Below are 23,626 nucleotides of genomic sequence, written 5' to 3'. Positions count from 1 at the left end.
GGAATTGTGATTTGGAACAAAAAATTGGGTCAGAAGAAGTCATTGTATAAAAAAAAAAAAAAAAATGCTTTAAGTTGGCAAATAGATGTGCCAGTATACCTCCATCCACATTATTACATCATTATACATACTTGAACCAAGTTTGGTTTAAATCCCAGAATCCAGATTCAAAATATTAAATAATTCTGGCTGCCACAATATGCGTCCGATCGGGTTGAAATTTAAAACACATTTTCCCCGTGACGGCGACATCATAATTGTGACGTTTCATGTCGAATGATGAAGCGGTTCAAGATAAAGAATTTTTGAAAAGATTTAATCCAATATGGCTGTCAGGCCATGTGACCTTTTAATTATTCGTGAACACTCTGGTATCCCCAAGGCTTGGGGAACATGTGGGTGACGTTCCCCTCGATCTGTCAAGCTGTTCTGGAGAAGATGATTTTTAAAGGTTTATTCTTCAAAAACAAATCATAACTGCCCAACCATGTGACCGATGATGTCATAGGTGGAGAACTTTTTGTTCCTCATGGACAGGCGACCACAGCTCGAAAGTTTTGCCTTGATTTGTTCAGCCATTTCGGAGAAGAAGATTTTTGAAGGTTTTTACGTTAAAAACAATATGACTGCCAAGCCACATGACCGATAATGTCATCAATCTTTTCCCTCATACAATTTAGCCCGAGATGACCCTCAATCGACGCATGCAATTATGACGTCATAAGAAAACCGCCTGAGACAGGAGAGTTACTTCACATGTGCCAAGTTTCAATTTTTTCCATGGAGCGGTTTTAGAGATACAGAAGACCAGCGTTTCCTTTCTTTACAACATGGATGCCACACATGACCTATGATGTCATAATTATCATTAAAACATTCTACGTAAGTAGTCACACCGATGATGAAAATTTTGTGTCAATCGGATAAGCGGTTGCAGAGAAAACAGAGAAAATTATCATGGACGGATGGACACACAACCTGTAAACATGATTCTACCGGCGACTTCGTCCGCGGAGGCATAAAAAAAACAAACTGCATGGCAATTTTCCCTCAAATTTTGTTCTCCCTTCTCCATTCATAGGCACAAAATAACCCACTACACCCCCCCCTCACTCCCCTCACCACTGGCCTGACCCCTGCCAGAGGGAGGGGGTATTGAGGGTGGGGAAATGACGAAATATTGAGGGGTAATTCACCGATAACATATTTTTCTCTTAGAGGGGTTGGGTATTACTAATATCGGGAAATTCGTGAAAGCAATAAAGTCAAGGGCACCTCTTATCGGGATGGGCTTTATGAGGTTCGGCTGCTGTGGTTGTGGAGAGGCGGTGATTGCTGGTGGCGATGGGGTTAGCCCTCTGGGAGAGCTAGGTGTGAGGTTGCTGAGGACTGGTGGGGTATAAGGCCTAGGTCGCAGAAGAGGCGATGCGGCTCGGCGACGTTTTCCTGGCCCGCCGGGTAAGCCATCCACACTCAGGCGTTTGGCACGGTTCTGAGGACCGGTCACGAACTCGTCCGCCTCATCAATCATCATACCCTGATTCAAAAGAGAAACAACGAAACAACAATGTGATAAATAAATGGCACCTTCTTGGTCATTAGAGGTGGATGTGTGTTCTCATTCCCAAATATTATCATAGTTCATCTTATCAGTTTAAGGTTTGTTTGAAAATCCATCTTGCATGCTGACTCCCCATCTCACAATCAGCTGCAGCCTCGTTTTGTGCATGTTGTACAAAGGTTGACTTTCTAACCTGGATGTTGCTGATAACTTTTCTGGTTGTGAGAGTTCTACTGGTTCAGGATGACAGTTGACTCTGCAGTATCTCTTTGGAAGCTTATTTCTACAATCATAGTGTGTCGCAGTACATCAACATCTACGTACCGATTGTGGCCCACCGTCCATTCCGTTAAATCATTTTTATACTTTCTTGCACATCATAGTTTTGCTTTAATATTGCAATGGAAGCAAGCAGTTCAGGAAGCCATGTTTGTTACTGTCATGCTTGTTTTTATTTTCCAATGGTATGCACCTGCATGATGAGCAATTTCATTTCCAAGTTATTAAAATAAAATAAAAAACCCACAAAATCCCACATTACTTTACCTTTTTGTCCAGCTTGAAAGGATTGCCAAAAGTATGTCGTTTGGGCTGATCTGGGTCAAGTTCACGCAGTGGCGGTGGCTGTTGCTTCAGGAACTCCTGGTAATTCCCCATCTGGGCCACTGGTATGCTGTGCAGCTCATCTGTATATGAACATGCATTGATGACACATCACCGCAGCCACATCTTATTCGCACAGTGTTTGGACCGCCGAGACACGTCTGGATGAAACGTACTGTTACGTGGAGGGGGGTTCATAACTAGATTATTGTAAGAATAACATGGTCCGTGTGATTCGCGCAGCGTAGATTTACTCTTGTAAACAGGTAAAACATCAGAGTCGGTCATCTTGTTACATGTAACACTGAGGATGCAGCGTATATAATTTAAAGACAGTCTACCTAGGGATAAGATAGTATGTGTAAAACAATCTTCTGTTTTCGTGCAAAGCCGGGTGAGGACTTGGGCACAAAGACAGACAGAAAGCGCATTGCGTAAAAACAAAAAAACAAAAAACAAAAAAACAGACAGCATGAATTGTTTAGCCAGTGGATGATATGTCATGGTACCGAGGTTGGCTGCAGAGCCCCGGAGAGGGGCGTAAGACTTTTTATTAGGGCCGTCCCAGCCTGTGGAATCATGGCACACCAACAGAAGTGGACGGCCAATGAATGGAACACACTACCCAAAAGGGCGGTGCCAAAGTGTAACAGGGCTGTAACCATGCCTGAGCGCAGCAGTTGGTTTTCAGGTCCATTTTAGTTCAGTTCAGGGCTAGTTCTACAGTGTGCAGTTCTGTTCCAGTTCAGTGACAGTTTGAGTTGTAGTGAAATTCTGGTCTGGTTCGGTTGGAGTTCTGGTCTGCTTTAGCTCGGTTTGAGGCGATGAGGAGAGTTGGGAGGACATCTCGCATCGCCTTCGCACCTCTTCCCCTCCGCACCCAGAGCTTCACTGCAGCCACAACCATCCTGGTCATCCCGAGCCTGTGCATCTAACAGCTTCATACCAGCTGCAAATCCTTGCCTGCCCCGTTATTCCGAACGATTCTGTTACTGATTAGCGGCGACACATTTGGGGGTTAGGTTTTAGTGTTTTATTTATCTTCTGTACACAAGTTTGCACATCACTCATCCCTATCTGTGTCTATCGACATCTGTTCCGTACTTATTGATCGTCACATCTACCCTTATCCCCATATCTCAAATTAAATAAACACCATTTTAATTGTAAAGGAACGTTTTCCGCCTCATGCCTCCGACGCATTTCACCGCCAAGTTCGGCCTCATTTGGTCGATCCTTGAGGAATATCAGTATTAAGTGAATGCAGTATAATAAACACCATTTCCGATCTGTGGATGGTCTTAGACCTCCGGCTCAGAGCGGTGTGTGTTAACGGACCCTCTGACATGACGGTACCTTCGTCCTGACTTCGTAGGACCGCATGACTCTGGGCAGCAGCTCGCAAAAGGTTTGCACGCATGCGTGTCAGTTGGTCCAGGAGGCTGTGGCGTGGGATGTCATATGCATTTCTAAAAGGCTGGGGCTTCACTTCCTGTCACACAGGTTTTCACGACACATCAAACAAATAGTTTATGATTACAAGAATTCAAGAATGTGGGGAATCAAAATGTGAGTAAGTAGGATATGACAGCAACAGCAAAAAAAGAGTGATACTTACTCGGTTCAACACAGCCATTTGGAAGCCTGGGAAGTCATGGTGTCCTCTAGAGCTACTTCCCTCCCCACCAAGCAATGCCAAAAGCTGACGAAGCTCCTTGTTCTGACCGATTGCAATTGCTGGCCGTCCACGTACTTTCTGCCCAGTTTCTTGGGGTAGCTTTTTCCCTACCAGACTGATGACCCTCTCCGATTCCACTTTAGCCTGCGTAGTAGGATGGTTAAAGACACATACAAAATTTACTGAAATATTTGAACCCGAAGATACGAAACAGCACACAAAATACGAACATTTAACTTTTGCTCATCAGCAGAGTAACAAATTACGTTTATCCATTAGCCAGGCTCAGTAGCTGGTAACTGATAATTAAGTTTTGCTTCCACTTCCCCCAAATTCCCACAGATATCTGACCACAATGACCTGTTGGCTGAGCTTCTTGAGGTATGAGATTACACTGTAGCTGAGTCCAAACTCAGCATTGTCGGCAATGAGGTTTGGAGCTCCCATCATCCGTAGCGCTTTTTTTAGTGGCTGGAGAGAGTGCACAAACAAATTGGGTTTGCATTTGCAAAACTGCAAGTTAAAAAAAAAAAACATTTCAGAAAAATATCGATTCAGGCGTTCAGAGACAGTAATGTCCTGCAGTGAAGAAACAATTGAATGTCAAGGAAGGACAAAGTAAACATGGTTCGGAAACTTTGCAACCCCTTAAAATGGTCTTGAGATCTCAAACTAGGGGGAAAGAGAGGGGGGCAGAAGTCAATAGGTTTTCCTGCTGAAAACGTCTCCCACCCCCCACAGTCAAAATACACAATTTCTATTCCACTGACAACGGAGAACCCACCAACTGCTGGACACAATGTGTGGGACAATCTGGACACGACACAGAAAAGGGCTAACACCTACGCTCATGAGCTTTCACTTTGTAGTCAGAGCGAAAAATATATTCGAAGGAAAACTTTTTGATTTCCTCCTCAAAAACTCTGAGACACCATCAGTGCTTCAACTTTCAAATCATGTTCCATTGAGTTCTTGACCAGGTTTCATACAACCTGTTGGGTGCCATATTGGTTCACGAGTCAGTAAGTGACCACTATATTCGTTATGGGTGTGTGTCTGTCTGTCTGTCCCGAGCATAGCTCCGTGGGTTTTGATCCGATCCTGATAAAATTTGGGTGGGAGGTTTATATCATGATCTAGTTGTGTTTTCCTGAGAATGGGCGTGGTGCGCCCATCATGGGTGGAGCCACGCCCAAAAAAAACATGTGTTTTTAGGGGGTAGCCGATTTCCCGATTTCAAGTTACATCTTCTCCGAGGGGGTTTGTCGAATCTGGCAGGGGTTTCGGTATTTGGTTAGCCCAATGGCACCTGCATAGCCCCACGGAGCTCGATTTTTCATTTTCGTCCCAAGGTCAAGGTCACAAGGTCACGAACTTAGAAAATGTCAAAAAAAAATCAATAAATTTGGCATCGAGCTCCTAGGGTTTTCAACTGTTTCGAATGAAAGTTGGTATGCAAGTAGTGCTCTTCGAGTACTACAACTTTCATCATTTACGTTTTTCCTGATTCCCGCCAGTTTTCCCGTGGCGTCCCCTCGAAGCTCAAAAAATAAAAAAGGCGAGCCGTGTACATTGCTCGTGAACCATCGCCGTCTCCAGACTTGTCTTTCTTAAAGTTGTGAGTTTCTCAAAAGGTTCCTCATACCTTCCTGTCCAAGTACCAGGGCAGGAAATTGAATCACTAGTTCATATTTACATAAACTCTTCTGGATATACTGATGCTTCAGCTTTCTAATCATTCCACTTTGTTCGCTGCTGTGGACAATCCATCCCAAGGAAAGGTTGGGGGGGGGGGGAAATATCATCAACAATATCAACTAGTGAATTATTTACCATTCAAAAGGGGCTATAACTCATGGAAGAGCTGCGACACAGATCATGGACACATGCAGATAGACACCAAACAGCATGGCGCTTGACTTTTAACACGAGATAACCCCAGCCATTTACCGTGGGAAAAGTAACTTCCCGGCACGCTCTGGGTGTCAGCGGTGCCATCTTGTGATGAAGCTTTTCTTACCACAGAAGGACGCAGGCCATAATTAAGGAAAACTCTCATGGGATTTATCCTATCTGTGCTCTAACCTCTAAATGCCGAGTGTAGTCAAGCGAGGAAGCAGTATGTACCATTTTTTTGGCCAACTAGTGATCAACTAATCACACACACACACACACACACAAGCATTTAAAGGCCATTTTCCCCGCTAAAGCAGGGGTTAGCCTTAGTGATCAACTAATCACCATATGCCTAAAGGTTTCGGCTTAAAGGTTCTCACCATATGCTTTATAGCCATCACAAAGCAGGCCTCAATGCCATGGCTGTTTGGAATTTTAATTCAGTTAATAGCAGAATATTCGCTGAGACCAAATGTGTCCTCCAAAATTTTTTTACACCCAGATTACGTGAATCTCGGCAATAACTTAGGCACCCTACGGTACTAAACAAGGTAATTCTCTGTATGAGTGTGTTGGTGTGTATGTATGTACTTCTGAAAATCATAGAAAAAAAAAACAACAAAATGGGCTGATCTCCACTAAATTTTGCATGTGTTGATAACACCAAGCCTGGTGTTGGCTTAGCGGCTAGGGTGGCTAGCTTGGGATCCTAGGGTCCTGAGTTTGAGCCCCGTTGGCTGCTGAATTAACGCCAGGTGGGGTGGACTCAGCCTGTCATCCTTCCAAGGTCGGCGAGATGAGTATAGGTGTACTGGTCCCAGTGTGTACCCCGGTTAGATTAGGTACACCGTATCCCTGCGTGTCGTAAGAGGCGACTTAAGGGTTGGCGTCAGGAAGGGCATCTGGTCATAAAAACATTGCCTCAAAAAGGGAACAATGATTGTCATGGGGCCCACAAGACTAACCCCGACTATAGCAAGGGAAAATGGCCTTAAAATGCGTGTGTGTGTGTGTGTGTGTGTGTGTGTGTGTGTGTGTGTGTGTGTGTGTGTGTGTGTGTCAGGTCATACACACGAATAAAACAACCCCCCCCCCCATGATTGGGGAGGGGGTGGGATGGGGACACGACTTATGATTTTTTCACCCAAACAACTACCCCTCCCCCCCCAGACTCTGAGGTGGGGGAAGACGACATGATTTTTGTCTGTATACGTGCCACAGTGGAAGTGGTTTACTGACCCTTGCTGCAAAAAAGGAGGATTATTATCCATGGCACAAATATACATTTGCCCCACTTCCCCCACTATCCCCCCCCCACCCCCATCCTGCCCCTCCTCAAGGCAAGGCTGCTCCCAAAGGGAGCAGGTGTTTCTCGTTCATCAAATGCAGAAATCTGTGACACGCAGACATTTTTCATGCCCAAGAAAATGCAACCTATACCTCATCTCCATCAAGGGGTTCATGTTGGCTCTCCACAAACCAGATTCTGCTCCATGAACTCATCCCAAACAAGGAAACACAGCCTGGAAAACCTCTTGGACTGAGAGACATGCCATAAAAGAACTATCGCCATCACTTTGTCCATTCGGTTGACATTGTGGGCATTCTTTCAGCCATCTTGTGCTCATGTAATTGATAAAGACTGAGACGAGCAAGACGTCCAGGTCTGATATGAGCAACGCCTTGGACAAGGCTGCTTGATGAGTCACATGAACAGCTTGCATACTCCTCACCCAAGGCAATATAGTGTGTGGTGACCTTGCATTGGGTACTACAAAGGGATAAAATCAATACACTGGCTGTAGAAAAACGTACGGGTACGAACTGCACCAACCCACAAATGGAGACAAGGTATTAATCAATTTCCCAGTTATTTATGTGGAGGTAGTCACATCTTGTGTTTGTGGGTCACCGACTGCTGAAAAAAACATCACATGCACCCTGTCACAATAAATGGTTACTTTTGTTGTTGAATGACAGCATTGTGAAGGAGTTTTCGAAGCTATGACCAAGACACAAGAAAAGGTTAATTAATTGCACTACTCTACCATTCCACCAATATGTCATGTGAAATTTGCTTGACTCATTATGTCAATTTGCTTGACCAATATGTCACTCAAAAACGTATTACTACCAGAATTATATAAAAAATCATTTACGACGTGTGTGGCCCCCGGTGTCAGGTACTGAGAAAGAGACATCAGCTTACCAATAAGTAATAAGGAGGCATGGCCTTCAGGTAGTTGTCAAATGACTGACGCCATTTCAGCGGTGGCTTCAGCTTGTGCACTTTGAATAAATCATCTGCATCGATGTATAAAAGAGGGAATAAAAAAAAAAAGGACAAATAGTTTATTAGCCAGTGGTAGAAGCCATTCTATAACAGACTCTACCACCTCAGATCATAAACATTGACACACAGATGATTTTTGCCTTCGTGGCAGAGCTTGAGATTCCCGGTGGCCTGATGGCCCGAATCACATAAATTTCCCATTGTTCCGGCAACTTTGGATTCATAGCAGCCGATCTGTTTAGTGATCATTTAGCCATTGTAATTTACTTTATTATTTACTAGCCCATTTAACGTGCCACACAGGACACATTCACACAGAACTCTTAAAAACCTCTAAATGTGATCTAAATCTAATCTAAATCTAAAACCATGTGATAATATGTCAGAATGCAAAGGAGGTCCCCTGCAGTTTACTTGTCCATAAAAAAAAAAAAACATATGAAAAGGTACAGGAAGCTTGTAACACCATTCTACTTCACAAACATCATTTTAAACTCGAAGCACTTGGTCTTGATTGTTCAATTTGCAACCGATTTTGGATATTCTTTTGGACAGACCATAGGTGGTCAAAATTTGTTCAAAAAATTATCTGATGATTACCCTGAACACTGGCAGGTGAAGCACCTCAAGGCTGTGCATAATCCCCGATTTTTACCTACCGAAGGTGGACGGAGGTTATGTATTCACCCCTTGTCTGTTTGTTTGTCTGTATAGTAGATAAGCAGGACATCTCAAAAAGTTATGGAGTATGGATTCAGATGAAATTCGGTGGACAGGTTGTGTGTGTGGGACAAGGATGAATTGATGATGTTCTGGTGAAGATCCGGATCCGAATATGAGAATTTTTAAAGTGATTCTTCACCACAGAGTGGTGGAGCCAAAAACGATATGTAGCACGATATCTCAAAAAGTTGTGGACAGATTATGACAAAACTAGACAGATGAGTTGGGTAGGGGACAACAAGCCAACTCGATTTTGGTTAATGTCCAGATGCAGATCCAGCCCCGTCAGTGGATACAAAACGTAAACTGTTCAGCCTGGCAGAGTTATACATGCTCTACCAAGTGCCATTCTAGTTTGTTTTCTGTTGTTAGATGTTCAATTGAATATTTCAGTTATACCTAAAGACAAAATATACGAGCTTAGCAGGTTGCACCACAGAACAATTCCAAGGTGTATCTTTTGCAGCATTAATCACCAGTTAATGTCACATGGATTGCTTTGAGTAAATTGCAATTAATAATTATCCTCATGAAAAAAAAAAAAATTGAAGTCAACAAATTATGCTGTCCACATATGGGGTGGATTTTCAGACTACAGGAAGCCCTTGTTTTATGCAGGGTTGGGGGGGGGGGAGGGAGGAAGGGGTTACTTTTATTCTCACCCTATAAATTCACACGTCACGGACTGGAGCGTTCACCGGAATCACCCTAACTCACGGTGCAAAACCAGAGCATTCACGAGCCCTGATGTTTTCTGGGCATTTCTTTGCTTTACAGATGCTCTACTCAACACCATAATGTCTGCCCAGTGACGCTGCACACCCTCATCTGACCAAGCTTATCCAAAATCTCCACTGACTGTGTCAAAAGACATCACTTTCCTTGAATGTTTTTGCACTTGGTTCACCGCGAGCAATAGTTTTCCTCTTGAAAGCCATGGTTAAAAAAAACCCGAAGAGTAATAATAACCAAAAACAAAGGAATCTATTTCGATTCCATGGAACGCGGTGTTCATTCCGAGATAGGCTCAGTACAATACTGTAAGCGCTGCATGTCTCAATGACCACCTGCACCCAAGCAGCTCGCTGATTTAAAATTATATATGGTCCTCAAATACTTTTAGTCTGAATGGATAAACGCCAGGGGCATTACCACATAATTAGGAGCAGATAGAATAGAATAACATTAGTGGGAATTAACTCAGGAATAAGTTAGCAGCGAAATAGCACAATGCGATCAATCCATTGATGGGGGATTAGGATAAGCTTCGCAGTCAGCAGTCTGGACTGACCGGACTGACTGAGAAACCATTTGAGGAGACTCAAATGGTAAAATCCCTGGGGGAGGTTAAAAGTTGCAACAGTCTGATAAGAGACCTGTGGAATTAACAATTTCAACAGGGGGCTGGCAGATTATTTATATTTGCACAATTTTTCCCGATTTTCCAGGAGTTTCAAGGGCTTGGACAAGTTTTCCAGGACGTTCCAGGACTGGAAAATGCTTTTTCATTTTTCTAGGAATTTCAAGGAGTTTCAAGGCCTGTGTGAACCCAGAACAAAAGCTCCCCTCCACATTCACCTCCATTTCTGTCTTGTTCTTTCATATATCTTATGTCCCTGAAGAAGTCTGCACATGTTAAGATTAAGACAGAAGAAGAGTCCATATTCATCCAGGATAAGCACGTCACGCTGATGGGGTTTTTTTCCCCCTTTTCTTTTCATTGCATCGATTTACTGTGTGTTTTCCATCTCAATGGCTATTAATTAAACCTGTTCTGTTTAAAGCATTATCGCTGTGGATTTTGAGCTGCAGAATTTCCCTCCAGCGCAACTAAATTTCCCTGAAAAACCGGACGCGCATGCAGAACCTGCCGTGCAGCCAAATGAATTAATCATGACCACACCGTGGCACATAGTTTCCGTGTGTGCGCAATACGCCTCAGCTCTGCGTCTTGGGAGTTACTCTCCGGCAGTTTGGCATTGCTCATTATGGAGAATGAGTCCGCTTCAATATTATCAAATGATGCGAAGCAACATTGAGAGATATTTTTGCTAAATGCAGCACTGGAATTGAAAAATAGTTCAGAAAGGGGAAGCTGCTCAGCACATCATCGATCGGAAAATTACGTAAACGAGTAATCTGAAGGCATTTCAACACCGCTCTGACAACACCAACACCATTGTCAACACTGTGCCAAATATGCACATTAAAATTGTGTATTTCGATTAATTAACACAACAGCACGGAGGAGGGATAAGGGCCTAGAACTTCTCACCAGCATCAATGGAAAAAAAACTTTCATAATGCATTTCACAAAGCTGAACTGAGATTTCACAAATCAAATTCAACAATGGTGTTGTTTATGCAAAGGTCATATCACAATTTGTATCATATTACCAGTTGCTTAAAGGTCCTGAGAATCAGTAATGATTTTTTTTTTGATGCGATTATATTGATTTGTAAGTAATAAAGAACTGAAAGTGGTTTTTAATTGTAATAATTTTTTGAAGTGTTAAAGTTTAAAAAGCCAACCTGGCTGGTACCACCCCTAAAAATTCCAGAAAACCTTCATGGTTATTGCATTGCGTCCTGTGTGACATAATCACCCAGTAGAATTGTCTCAGAATGCAAAGAATTAATGGCCGCACAACTCGCTTTACAGACTCGTCAAAAAGTGAATTTGACAAAGAATTTTCTGATCAAGAATCCTCAGATTACGAGTCAAAATCATGATGTCGAAGGTGCTGTCAGACCGTACATGTATGATCCGAAGTGGAAATTTGGAATGGCATCATTCATGAAATACCTGGAGTTCACAACAATCGGGATAGTGTCGAAGAAACACTCGGCAATAATAACTGCTAAGCGGTAAATCAGAGTTAGAACGTGGTAAATGTGGAGTTTAGAGGTATTTTGATGTAACACTTCTCCGTAATTCTTGCTGTAATGAGAAATGTGCTCATTTAAAAACAAAAGGGTAAAGAATTGTCGACACCAGTCGACCGGCTTATTACCATATTGGATGGGACTATACTCACAATGTACATGTACAACAGGATCTAACCTTAACACCGATTGAACATAACTGTGCAACAGCCGAGGGAACAGTACATTACTTACCCTCACTTTCTGGTACTCTTCTTCTTTTTCATTAGATTGATATGATATCCAATCTTCGTGTGGATTGTTTAAGGTTTCAATCACTTCAATTTTTATTTATATGCAGTGATTCAATTCAATTTTTCAATTTTTTTTCAATTTTTCAATTTTTATTTATATGAACAGTGATTACGGTATTTCTATGTATAAAGCATATTTAGGCCGCACGTAAACACAAGTCCAGAAGCAAAAGTGTTCTGAAGAAGATGTAGCAGGTCATGTGATATATGACGTAATCGCTTCGTCATTTTTTGAGGGCAAGGGCAATCGAGAGTACAAAGACACCAAAAACCACTAACATATTTGTTTCAAAAAATGTATTCAAGAAAAAAAAAAAAAACTAATTATGACCTTTACAAAGGTAATTTTTACCTTTACAAAAACTTTTACAAAAACTAATTATGACCTTTACTGGAAATGACCTTTACAAAACGAGGAAATCCACGGAAAGATGGAAATTCCTCAAGCCCGATGTAGATACCAGGCACGTGCCTCATAAAGTTCCGAGGGGAAGAAATGAATTATAAATAGCCTTGGACAATCTGAATTTTAATCCAATAATACCAATACGTACAATACATCGACATGAGCTTGGCAAATTAAAATTTCACAAAAAGATGCAATAAAGAAGGCCGGGATGATGTACGCACATGAACGGTATCTTACCCAGCAGTGGCAGCAAAACAGGGTAGTTGTAAGGCATGACAAAAAGGTTCACACAGGTGAGTGTGGTGCTTGCTTTCAGGTAACCATAGGGACAACCCAAATCACTGTACTTAGCACTGTTCTGGACAAATACCTGTTGAACAAGGTAAAGATTAGCTGCCAGCTCATTTTTCAATGTAAATAAAATAATTCTCAATTTAATCGAGATAAATCAGAATGCATTTTGCGAGTTACGATAATATTGTTGGCCAAAATTGATAAAATAAGTAAAACAGCAAAACTGAAATCATATCAGTGTTTTGTATTCACCTGCCAGCAAGTGTGTGGAGACTTCCTCTCGAGGATGTACTGAGTGAGGGGTGATGCCTCCAACTCGTACTTGTCAAAGGGTAACTTGTCGATGACCATCGGTTCACAGTCGGTGCAAGAAAACTTTACAATAGGATGAGCTGTGCGTGGTGGCTGAGGATTATACAGGAAACAGGAAGAAAGGAGTGCAGGGATGGAAATGGCGCAGCAAGCCATGAAAACACGAAGATCCTTCAAAACATGAAATTCATTATTTTTTCTCTGAAAGCATATTTTTTTTCAACCACAAGAGTTCAACACAAAGATCAGAACTATTAAAGAGATGTTTCTATGAGCATATCGAGTCATTAGTCAGTTTGGCCGGAATTTGTTACAATTTGGCCACTGCTTGTATCACTAGCGAGGTGCACACACTCACCTCTGAGCCGTCTAGCCTGAGTTTGAATCTTGGGCCAGCTATAAACAGTCATCCTGGTGTTTTGCAGGCAGAGCGATTAGTCAGTGTGTGCCGTTTCTTGGATGGACAATAAACGGGGACGTCACGTCTGCCAGCATTAGTTGGTGGAGTGAGATCCCACGGTGCTCTTTGTGAAGTGGAGGCAACAAATCGCAAGCACTATGGCCTAATTAAAAAATTTCCTACTCTAACCTACAGGGGGCACTGCATCAGCGGCATATCCATACCCCGGCAAATGATGCAACCTGCAGCCATGTGCTGCATACAAAAGAAGAAGTGAGGTGCAGCTCTGCCGCTAATGCAGTGCCTGTGCATTCTAGGAATTTGAAGTTTCATTAGGGTGCCAGAAATAACTTGCTTACTCTTCATCAAAAGACACCACATGATCTTTAACATCCATCAGCTAATTCCAGCAAACAGGTTCCCAGATTAGTGTCCATCTGAGGGACAGCACACTTTGTAAATACAACGTCCTGCCTATGAAGCACCAATCCGACAATTTATAGTCGGGTTCAATTTCAAATCCACACAAAACAGCTTAAAAATGAGTGTGCTATCTCTGTGCCCTCCTGTTGGATAACAGATGGAGTAAACGTTAGTAACAAATGACAGGATTAGCGTCCAAAGGTCAAACAAAGATAAAGTTAGGCATGAAGACCTTGAAAGTAGTCCTGCGGATTTAAGGACTGTCAAAACCTTACCAGTGCTGGCAGGTTCTGATCGGGCCAGAAAGCTTCAGGGATTGGCCAATGGCCAATTGGTATTCCAGCCTTGGGGTTAGATCGGACATAGACAAGACGGTGACAGCTATGCCAAGGTTGTGGTGAAAAAGATTGTGGGCTGGCCTTGATCACCTCTGTTACTCCTTCTGTAAAAGAAAAATATTTTGTAGGATGGAAAGAACAGAAAATGACAGTGGATGCAGGATGACACCTATTCCTGCAGAATCCAGTGGAATGTTGGCTCAGTGAAGTGCTTCTTTTACGTGAAATGCAGAAGCGATTCGCCAATTGCTCTATTTTCTGCAAGACCTTTTCCATATCTCAACGTTACAGAATCTAATGCATCCTGAATCAACTCCATCACCAACCTGGCATGGCCTAAAGGTACGCACACTCGCCTCTAAGCTGTCTCGCCTGGGCTTGAATTTCGGCACAGCTATAAACTGTTATTCCGGTGTTTCACAGACAGGGTGATTCAAAGTTGGTGGCTGTTAAAGATCCCACGGTGTCGGTCGCGAAGAGTTAGCCAGCTATCGCGGGAACTATAGCCAAATTCCAAATTCCTGCTCAACCTAGAGGGCAATGTATCAGCGGCACAGTTATACCCTCAGCCAATGATGTTACCCTGCAACCTTCTGCTGCATATGAAAGAAGAAGACAAAGCTGGCCTTGAAATACAGGAACTGTTAGTCATTCTCTGTCAAAGGTCATTTTCATCTTGTGTACCAATAGAGGGGAGAGGGGTGGGGAGGGTAGCAAATCAAGAAAAATGAGAAAAGGATAGGAAAGGATGAAGATAGGATGGTGGGTTGAAAATTGCATAATTCTTGTATACATCATACTTATGTAGATGGCTCCAAGTGTCATAATATTCAGTTCAACTGACCAATCTTTATAGTCTCACACATTCCGCACTACTGCTGTCAATAGGTTAACGTTTCTGTCATATTGCACTGCCTTTTGCCTCGATGACTTAATGACAACAATAATGATAATATAAATCCCTCTGTGGACGCATTTGATTAATTCGCCAACTTTCTTGTAAATTTCTCATTAGCGAAACTGGATGAAAATCTGTTCGTTCGCTCGCTTATTCTTTTGCTCCTTCTGGTGAGTTTGTGACTTCCTCCAATCTTCATCAAGCTTCAAATAAAGTGTACAAAAAAAACAGGAACTTAAATTACGAGTGAAGAACTACAACGGCACTCAGTAGAGCGTATACCTCAACCAGGCTGAACAGTTTATGTTTTGTATCCCACTGATCGGCCGGATCCGAATCTTCGCTAAAACGAATCAATTTGTCGTTTTCACACACCCAACCTGTCCACCAATTTTCATCCGAATCTGTCCACAATGTTTTGAAATACCATGCAGACAGACAGACAGACAGACAGACAGACAGACAGACAGACAAACAGGGGTGAAAATAGAACCGCCAACACCTTGGGTAGAGGAGGTAAATAAGCACCTTCTGGTAGCTTTGGTGGATCAGGCCCACACTTCTCAAAGTGCACAACAACTCCGCTCTGCACCTTCTGCACGAGCGACTCCAGGCACTGGTTCAGCATTCTCTGAGTGCGCACACAGTACGAGCGACCTGCCACACACAAATACACAGCTATCAAAATGCTATTTTCTCAACCGACCCTGTTTTACCAATGTATCCACATCAAAAAAGGTGCAACAAAATCCTCTGGCAAACCTGACAAACAAAACATGGCCCATCTTTGGTTAGCATGTTAGCGTTCCCATTTGTACTCATAATTCATGATGCAACGGACCCAGGTTCAAATCCTACATACCATTTGTGTTTGTACATTGTTTAGTAATGTCGTTGTCCACATGTGATATACACACACACACACACACACACACACACACACACACACACACACACACACACACACACACACACACACACACACACACACACACACACACACACACACACACACACACACACACACACACCTTCCACAGCCCTTTGATATGTCAATGAAAAAGGTCGGCATCTCTGTGTACGTACTAGTGAATGTGAGATTTACCTCCTGTGACGTCACACATAGGTGTGATTGGCGAGTCATCAAGAGGAACAGACCCAAGTTGCTCTGGTTCGGTTGGGGGGCCCCCTGGTTGGCGCAGAACCAGCGCAAACAGCCGCTGATCCCAACGAAAAGGTTCTTTAGTCAACTCACTGCCTGGCAAAGGTGAGTTCAGTGGAAGGTGCAACTGGAGAAGTGAGAAATACAGATCACAAATGTGAATTCCAAGCTAATGATGAAGAGCAAGAAGTAGAGGAAAAAAAGGATGGGAGGAATAGGAAGAAAGGGGAGAGATTGGAGAGGACGATGAAGAAAAGCAAGTGGAAGAGGAGGAAAATGAAGGGTCAAAAAGGTGATTCAATAGGCCTTACCTCATCTTGTACACTTGAGCTGGAGCTCAACTTGTTTCCGTCGGTAATTGTGATGACCACAGCAGTTTCAAGAAAGAAGGGATTTCGTCCCTGAACACATGGCCTTCATAGTCAACCCTCACACTGTTCAGCATGTTTTAAACAAACCAATCACTGTCACTTCCACTCATCCGTAAGTCACTCTCCAAACAATAGGTTCTCATTCCAACCCACTCTCTGCCTCTGAACAATCAATCAATCAATCAATCATCAGCACCACAGCCGCACCTGCCCATAGTTATCGATTCCTGAAACAAGGCGGTTGAGATTAAGCAAATCGAAAGACGTTTTCAATGCTTGCCCTAGCGTAGTCAGTCCCGTCGCCTGTAGGGTCTTCAGCTCATTCATGAAGGTTGCATGATTTTCCTTCCAGCCAGCCTGCATTTCACACCAGAGCACAGTTTGCCATGCCTACGTTGTTACCATCCCACGCAAACACAGAAATACTATGGATCAATTACACATGGAAGACACTTAAGTAAATAATATTGAATCCGTGCTGATAATTATCTGTAATAACTGGAATGTGAAAATTCCCAATAATTTTTGATCCACAGTAAAGTTTTGGTTTTGACATTTAAATTTTTTTTAATTCCAGTACCGGCGGCAGGGAGCGAAGCCGTTGGCATCATGAAAGGGCCTGATGGTGGATCATTGATTACTGCTGCCGTGAGAATTTCGGCAGAGAGGCCCTCAGATGGCAAGTCGCGTCTTCCAAAAGAGAGTCACACCCGAGGATAGTGGGCCACGCTGGACGAAATGGTTGTGCTGTGTTCATACAGATGTAAAACTAGTCCGTGGTCCCAGGCAGATTAACTGGTATGAAGCTTCAACGTACCAACTTCTGTTTGCACATACTTCAGCTCTTGAAACGTTAGATTTAGTGAGGAGTTACCTTTGTGTCAACATATCTTTACACCCACCCAAATGCAGAAGGAGGAGATTGTTTACTCTCAGGAGGTAGATGTGCTTAACGATTTGTTTGCCCAGACGGCAGGCAATGTTGAAGGATTCTAGGGTGTGATTTTATGAGATTACTGCAATATATTAAACAATGGAACCTTCAAAACAAAAACAAACAAGATCGAGAATTGCTTTGCAATAGACGTCCCCGACCGCTCCCGATGAATGTTTGTTCTTATCCCTTAACTTGGGCAGTGTATAATCCCGATGGAATGTACATACATGAAGCAAAAACATGCGTACGGCTTGTATGCATTTGTTATACATCGTCGTTATATACTTGGGATCATTCCAATTGGACTGGGCCATGGACTAACACCCAGGCCTGAGGCCTGCCGATCTGAGCTGTTTCATGGAGTGGCGGCACGTAATTTTAATTTGGGGTGGAGACAGGCCAGCTGTCCAGCCAACCGGGCATAGTGGCGTGCGCCTATAATCCGGCTACTCGGAGGCTTTGGGTTGGAGGATCGCTTGAGGACGGGAGCTCTGCACTGGGCCGCGCTATGAGAGGGTGTAGGGCAGCCCGGAATCATGGCCAAACCCAATCCTTATCCCTGCGTCGTAAGAGGCGACCAGGGTTGCGTCAGGAAGGGCATCCAGCGTAAAACCTATGCCAAATCAGTATGCGGATCATAACGGATGATCCGCTGTGGCGACCCCTAACGGGAGCAGCCGAAAGATGAACAACACACAAGGCCAGCTGTCCAGCCAACGGGTGTAAAGCAGTGGTGTGGAGTCAGGGCAGTTGAACACTGATTCATGTATAATACGAGATATTTTCGAAGTCCAAAAAGGGCAGAACTCTGTGAAAAATTGACGAAACGCCCTGAAACTCAAACCTGTTCTGTAACTTATCATAGTAAAACCATGCACCACATTTTCAGTTACATATGTGAAAGGGTATGGGGAAAAAAAACCTCTGAAAAACAACAGGCGAGACAGACAGACGGCCAGATGGTGAGCAAACCTATAGTCCCCTCTGGTGAAACCAGTAGGGGACTCATAAAAGCAAAACAATGTACTGCCTCAATGCATTAGAATGACAACTGCAGTTTAACTACAAAAAATTTCCAACGTCTTCATCTTCTTTTGTATGGCGTATATGGAAAACAACAAATTACAATCCGATATTAATGAGAATGGTACTCGGTAGAGCGCATACCTCCACCAGGCTAAACAGTTTACATTTTGTATCCCACCAATAGGGGCCAGAACTGGATCCAGACCTGAACCGAAATGGAATCAGCTTGTTCTCGTCACCGAACCAACTCACGTCAGGTCAGGTATGGGAGCATGCGCCAGAGCAACACGTCGCTGCATCCACTTTCCGCCGGTATTCCAGGGGCCTCCGTTTGGCCATTCCCCAGGCAGATGCCTGGCCCATCCCCATCTCCTTGAGATGCCAATCAATCTGCTGCAACCACAAGGCACGTGGTCCGCCAATTGGCCTCCTCCACTCAAGAGACTCCCTCGCTGAGTGAATCTGGTGAGCAGGATCAGCGTCAGGAAATTGAGCCACATGTCCATACAGCAGCAACTGACGCTCACGGACCATGCAGGTAACAAATCTCATCCGAGTCTCCCTCAGCAACTGCTCATTGGACACAAAGTCCGACCAGCGATAGCCAAGGATTCTCCGGAGAGACTTGGTACCAAAGGAATTAAGTGTCCGTCTCAGATCCTTGGTCAGAGTCCAAATCTCACATCCATAGAGCAAGACTGGAAGCACCAAGGACTTGAAGACTCGGACTTTCATCCTCCCGCACAGGTACCGGCAGCACCACAACCCATTATCCAATGAATCCATGACTCCCCAAGCCCGACCCACACGTCTATTGACCTCTGACTCACAGCCAGCAGAGACATGAATATCACTGCCAAGGTAAGTGAATCTCTCTGTGACCTCAACATCCTCACCACAAACAGGCACAGACAGAACAGCAGCATCCAAGATGTCATTGAAAGCCTGGATCTTAGTTTTGACCCAGGAAATCCTTAATCCCAGCGGCTCAGACTCCTCATTCAGCACCTCGAGGGCCCCCAAAAGGATGTCTAAAGTCTCCGCAAAGATGACTACATCATCTGGAAAATCAAGGTCAGAGATCTTGACATTCCCAAATGATGCACCACAGCTTGATCTCTTTAACATCCTCCCCAGAATCCAGTCCATACAAATACTGAAAAGTGTGGGGGCCAGTACACACCCCCTGACGAACTCCAATGACAACTGGAAATAAGTCGGAGATGGTACCACCACATCTCACAGCACTCTCAGTACCAGAGTAGAGTTCAGACATCAGATCGATCAGTTTTGGTGGCACCCCACGAAGACCAAGAATCCTCCAGAGAGCATCCCAATTCACAGAATCAAATGCTTTACAGAGATCAACATAAGCTGCAAGCAGCCCCTGCCGAAACTCTCGTCTGCGTTCGGTGAGGACACGAAGAGCAAGGAGACGGTCAATCGTTGACCTCTCTGGTGTGAAGCCTGACTGCTCTGGACGCTGGTGCTCAAGCAGATGGTGGCAAAACCGATCAAAAATTGTCCGATCAAAGACCTTGCCTGGCACCGAGAGCAGCATCATCCCTCGGTAGTTGTTGCAGTCTTGGCGATGACCCTTCCCTTTCCAGAGAGGGACAACAAGACCCCTCTTCCAGTCAGTTGGGATGATGGCTGTGTTCCACGCAGAGCACAGAACCGCATGCCACGACACGAGTACAGCATTTCCACCAGACTTGTGAAGTTCAGTATGGATGCCACAGATCCCTGGAGCTTTACCCCATTTCAATCGGTTCACAGCAGCCTGTGTTTCCATAAAGGCCCTGTCACACCTTGACGATTTAGCCAGCGTATGACTGAAGTTTGAAAAATTTGGCTAAAACGCCGGAGCACATCGAATACGTTATGGGTAAGTTTGTATATGTTAAGAGCACGCTGGCATACGTCGTAGTACGCCGAGCTGTTCGACAAATTTTCCATGCTTGAAATTTTTTGACATATGCCAGCGTATGACTCACACGTTCCGCAGAACGCTGGCCATAAGTTGTAGGCACGTTACGCGATCATTGACACGTCGACACACTTTACTTGTAAGTTACTCGTAAGTCGAAACACGTCGAGGTCATGTTTAGCGTACCCGAAACTTATTTCTAACCTATGAGTAACATGTTGTAAGCACGTTACGCTATCGTTGACACACGTTACTTGTAAGTAACTCATAAGTCAAAACACGTCGAGGTAATGTTTAGCGTCAGTGTTCCAGACTCCCTGGTTTTTTTTTTTCTTCGGTATGACAGTGATGTTGACACTTCAATTTCTAGTGCAGTTATAATATAATATAATTAATAGGCTGCCGCTCAACGATTTAAACCATAACCGCACTACAAATCGAAGTGTCAACATCACCGTCATGCCGAAGAAAAAGAAAAGAAAAAATAAACCATGGAGTCTGCAACACTGACGCTATTCATTACCTCGACGCGTTTTGACTTATGAGTAACTTACAAGTAACGTGTGTCGACGCGTGTCAACGATCGCGTAACGTGCCTACAACTTATGGCCAGCGTATGCGGAACGTGTATCATACGCCGAGTACGTCGAGAAATTTTCAACATGCTGAAAATTTCGACGTATTCGGCATATGACGACGTATGCCAGCGTACTACGACGTATGCCAGCGTCCTCTTAACGTATACAAAACTTACCCATAACGTATTCGACGTGTGCCAGCTTGGTTCAGCAGATTTTTCATACGTCGGCATACGCTGGCTAAAACGTCAAGGTGTGACAGCGGCTTCACACTTCGATGTCTAGTGCGGTTATGATTTGAATCGTCGAGCCGCAGCCTATTAATAGCCTACGCCACGTGATCGTCGGCGATACGCTGCCGCGCTATGCATAAGTTAGACTATCGTTGGGCATAGGTTGTGAACGCCAACAACACGCTCAGCATTCGTTGGTAAAAGTTATCTATATGTGATCGAAACGTTCTGTGTACGTTACTAATACGTTACGCATACGTCCAACACGTTATTATACGCCCAAAAATTAATAAAACATCAATAGTTCAGCGTACGCCAGCGTTTTACATACATTTTGAAACCTTGCCATATGCTGGCTGAAACGTCAAAGTGTGACAGTCCCTTAAGCGAAGGTGGACCACAGTTTATTGGAGGGTCAGCAACAGGGATTGTAACACCCCTGACGTCAAACTCGACAGCTGGTGGATCAGCCTGGTACAACGGCTCAAAGTAACCGGCCCAGCGGGCCTTCACTTTGGACTCCTCTGTAAAGAGCCTACCACCCTCTGCTCTAACTGCAGTACACGGAGGGATGGGCTTGGATGAACGCAATGCGCGAATTCCCCTGTAAGCAAGACGAGAATCACCTGCCGACAGGTGATGCTCTACCCCCTCACAGATTCCTCACACATAGGCCTCCTTGTCCACCCTTAGTGCACATACAGTTTTACACCTCAGCTTCCTGAACAGCTCAGCTCTGCCATTCAGCCTGGCCCCGCGACTCTGGTCAATGGTATCCAGTGTCCCTTGAGAGACAAAATTCTTCTTTTCCCTACGGTGAGTTACAAGACATCCACCGGCAACATCAAGAACGGTGGTCTTGAAGGCACTCCACAACTCTTCAGGACCTCCCAAAGCACCCAGACCCCCCCAAATCTCCACTCAGCTCGTTCATAAACTCTTCAGCTACCCTCTCATCCTTGAGCTTGCCAACATTCCAGCCTATGGTACCATTCTCCTGGATTTAACGTGCAACTTAAGAGTTCCTACAACAAGCCGGTGGTCAGTATTGAGGAACTGAGCACTCCGGTAGACCCTGCAGTTCTGGATCATCCTCCAGCGACCATCAACGAGGACGTGGTCAATCTCCTTTGCCACACCACCAGTGTTGGAATACCAAGTCCAGCGATGAGATTGTGGGAGCTGAAACCATGAACCGGCCACCCAAAGTCCATGATTTCTTGCAAAGTCAAAGAACTTAGTGCTATTCTGGTTCATCGTTCCTGACCCATGGGGACCAACACACATCTCATAACCATCCCTATCAGTTCCAGTCGATGCATTGAAATCCCCCAAGACTAGAAGTGTATCTTGTCTGGGACACTGATCAACCACAGACTCGAGCTTGGCTTAGAATGTGTCCTTCACGGTGAGATCACTTGCCTCAGTCGGAGCACATCCAGAGACGATGGGAATGACACCCAAGGAGTGACGAATCCTCCACCTCATAATATTCTCATTAACCGGTGTTACCTCGATTATATTATCATGTGAGTAGACTTAGAGCACACAGCTACAGCAATTCCTTGGACATGGTAACCATCAGAGCGATCAGACTAGCAGTTGGTGTAACTCCCCGCCATTATCTCACCACCATCTGGCGTCCAAACCTCGGAGAGAGCTGCAATCCCGATATCCAAATGCTGCAGCTCAGATGATGGCAGAAACAGGTGATCACACTCTCTTAGGGATAGGACATTCCAGGTACCCACCCGAAGGGACCGCCTCAGGTTAACCCAAGGAGACCGCCGTCTGGTGGACGACACCTCAGCACCACTTCGACACACTCTCCTGCAATGTGACCCGGGAATGTTACCCCATGGTTTCCCTCCTATCATGAAAGGGGCCCGAAGGCTTTGTCCCAATCGCGTCATCCGGTGAGCTGCCCTGCGAAGGGAAGCTGCACAGGAGGTACTCCCACGGAGTGGGTTTTCAGATTTCTTTGCGTTTTTGTGTTTTGTGGAATGAAAGGTTTTACGGTGGCCGGAGTGCAAATCCTGCCACCAACCTCCTAATAAGAAGAAACCCAACTGCAGGAGAACGTCCGCAAATACAGTTGGGCACTAGATATGGATGGCCGTTGGCTCACAAGGAGCTCCTCCGCCCTTTGACAGGTTTTGTTTTTAATCCTGCTGGGTGTCCATATCCAAACACCCTCCTCACCCAAAAACCTGGTGGGGGAGACGGTTTAGTCACCGACAACCCGACCATGGAACAGGTTAGTACAGGTTTACATGATACCTGTAGCAGGTCACAGATCTGCTCTGGCCTGACCTGACATATAACCAACTCATCCACCTAGTTTTGTCATAACTCGTGCACAACCTTTTGAGATATGATATA

General features: G+C 44.4%; 1 protein-coding gene across 7 annotated transcripts in view; it reads right to left on the bottom strand.

Moving 5' to 3' along the window:
- INTS6L (integrator complex subunit 6 like) overlaps positions 1-23,626 on the bottom strand; it is a 69,835-nt gene that overhangs the window by 17,981 nt on the left and 28,228 nt on the right. For 6 of the 7 annotated variants that reach the window (XM_085882154.1, XM_085882147.1, XM_085882149.1 and 3 more), the window contains 13 exons: positions 16,748-16,897; positions 16,481-16,570; positions 16,113-16,296; positions 15,536-15,664; positions 14,047-14,213; positions 12,889-13,041; positions 12,580-12,712; positions 7,948-8,042; positions 4,203-4,313; positions 3,783-3,986; positions 3,521-3,656; positions 2,108-2,247; positions 1,276-1,537 (listed from right to left, as the gene is read on the bottom strand). In XM_085882154.1, the coding sequence (XP_085738280.1) occupies positions 1,276-1,537; positions 2,108-2,247; positions 3,521-3,656; positions 3,783-3,986; positions 4,203-4,313; positions 7,948-8,042; positions 12,580-12,712; positions 12,889-13,041; positions 14,047-14,213; positions 15,536-15,664; positions 16,113-16,296; positions 16,481-16,570; positions 16,748-16,867 (1,924 nt within the window). In that variant the 5' untranslated portion in view covers positions 16,868-16,897. Of the gene's footprint in view, positions 1-1,275; positions 1,538-2,107; positions 2,248-3,520; positions 3,657-3,782; positions 3,987-4,202; positions 4,314-7,947; positions 8,043-12,579; positions 12,713-12,888; positions 13,042-14,046; positions 14,214-15,535; positions 15,665-16,112; positions 16,297-16,480; positions 16,571-16,747; positions 16,898-17,120; positions 20,720-23,626 lie in introns of those variants that run through there. The other variant, XM_085882151.1, reaches the window with a different exon arrangement.

The sequence above is a fragment of the Eptatretus burgeri genome, chromosome 5, assembly GCF_056783735.1.
Source record: "Eptatretus burgeri isolate ZD-2024b chromosome 5, Ebu_testis_v1, whole genome shotgun sequence".
Taxonomy (NCBI): domain Eukaryota; kingdom Metazoa; phylum Chordata; class Myxini; order Myxiniformes; family Myxinidae; genus Eptatretus; species Eptatretus burgeri.
This window is presented reverse-complemented; position numbering and strand designations above follow the sequence as displayed.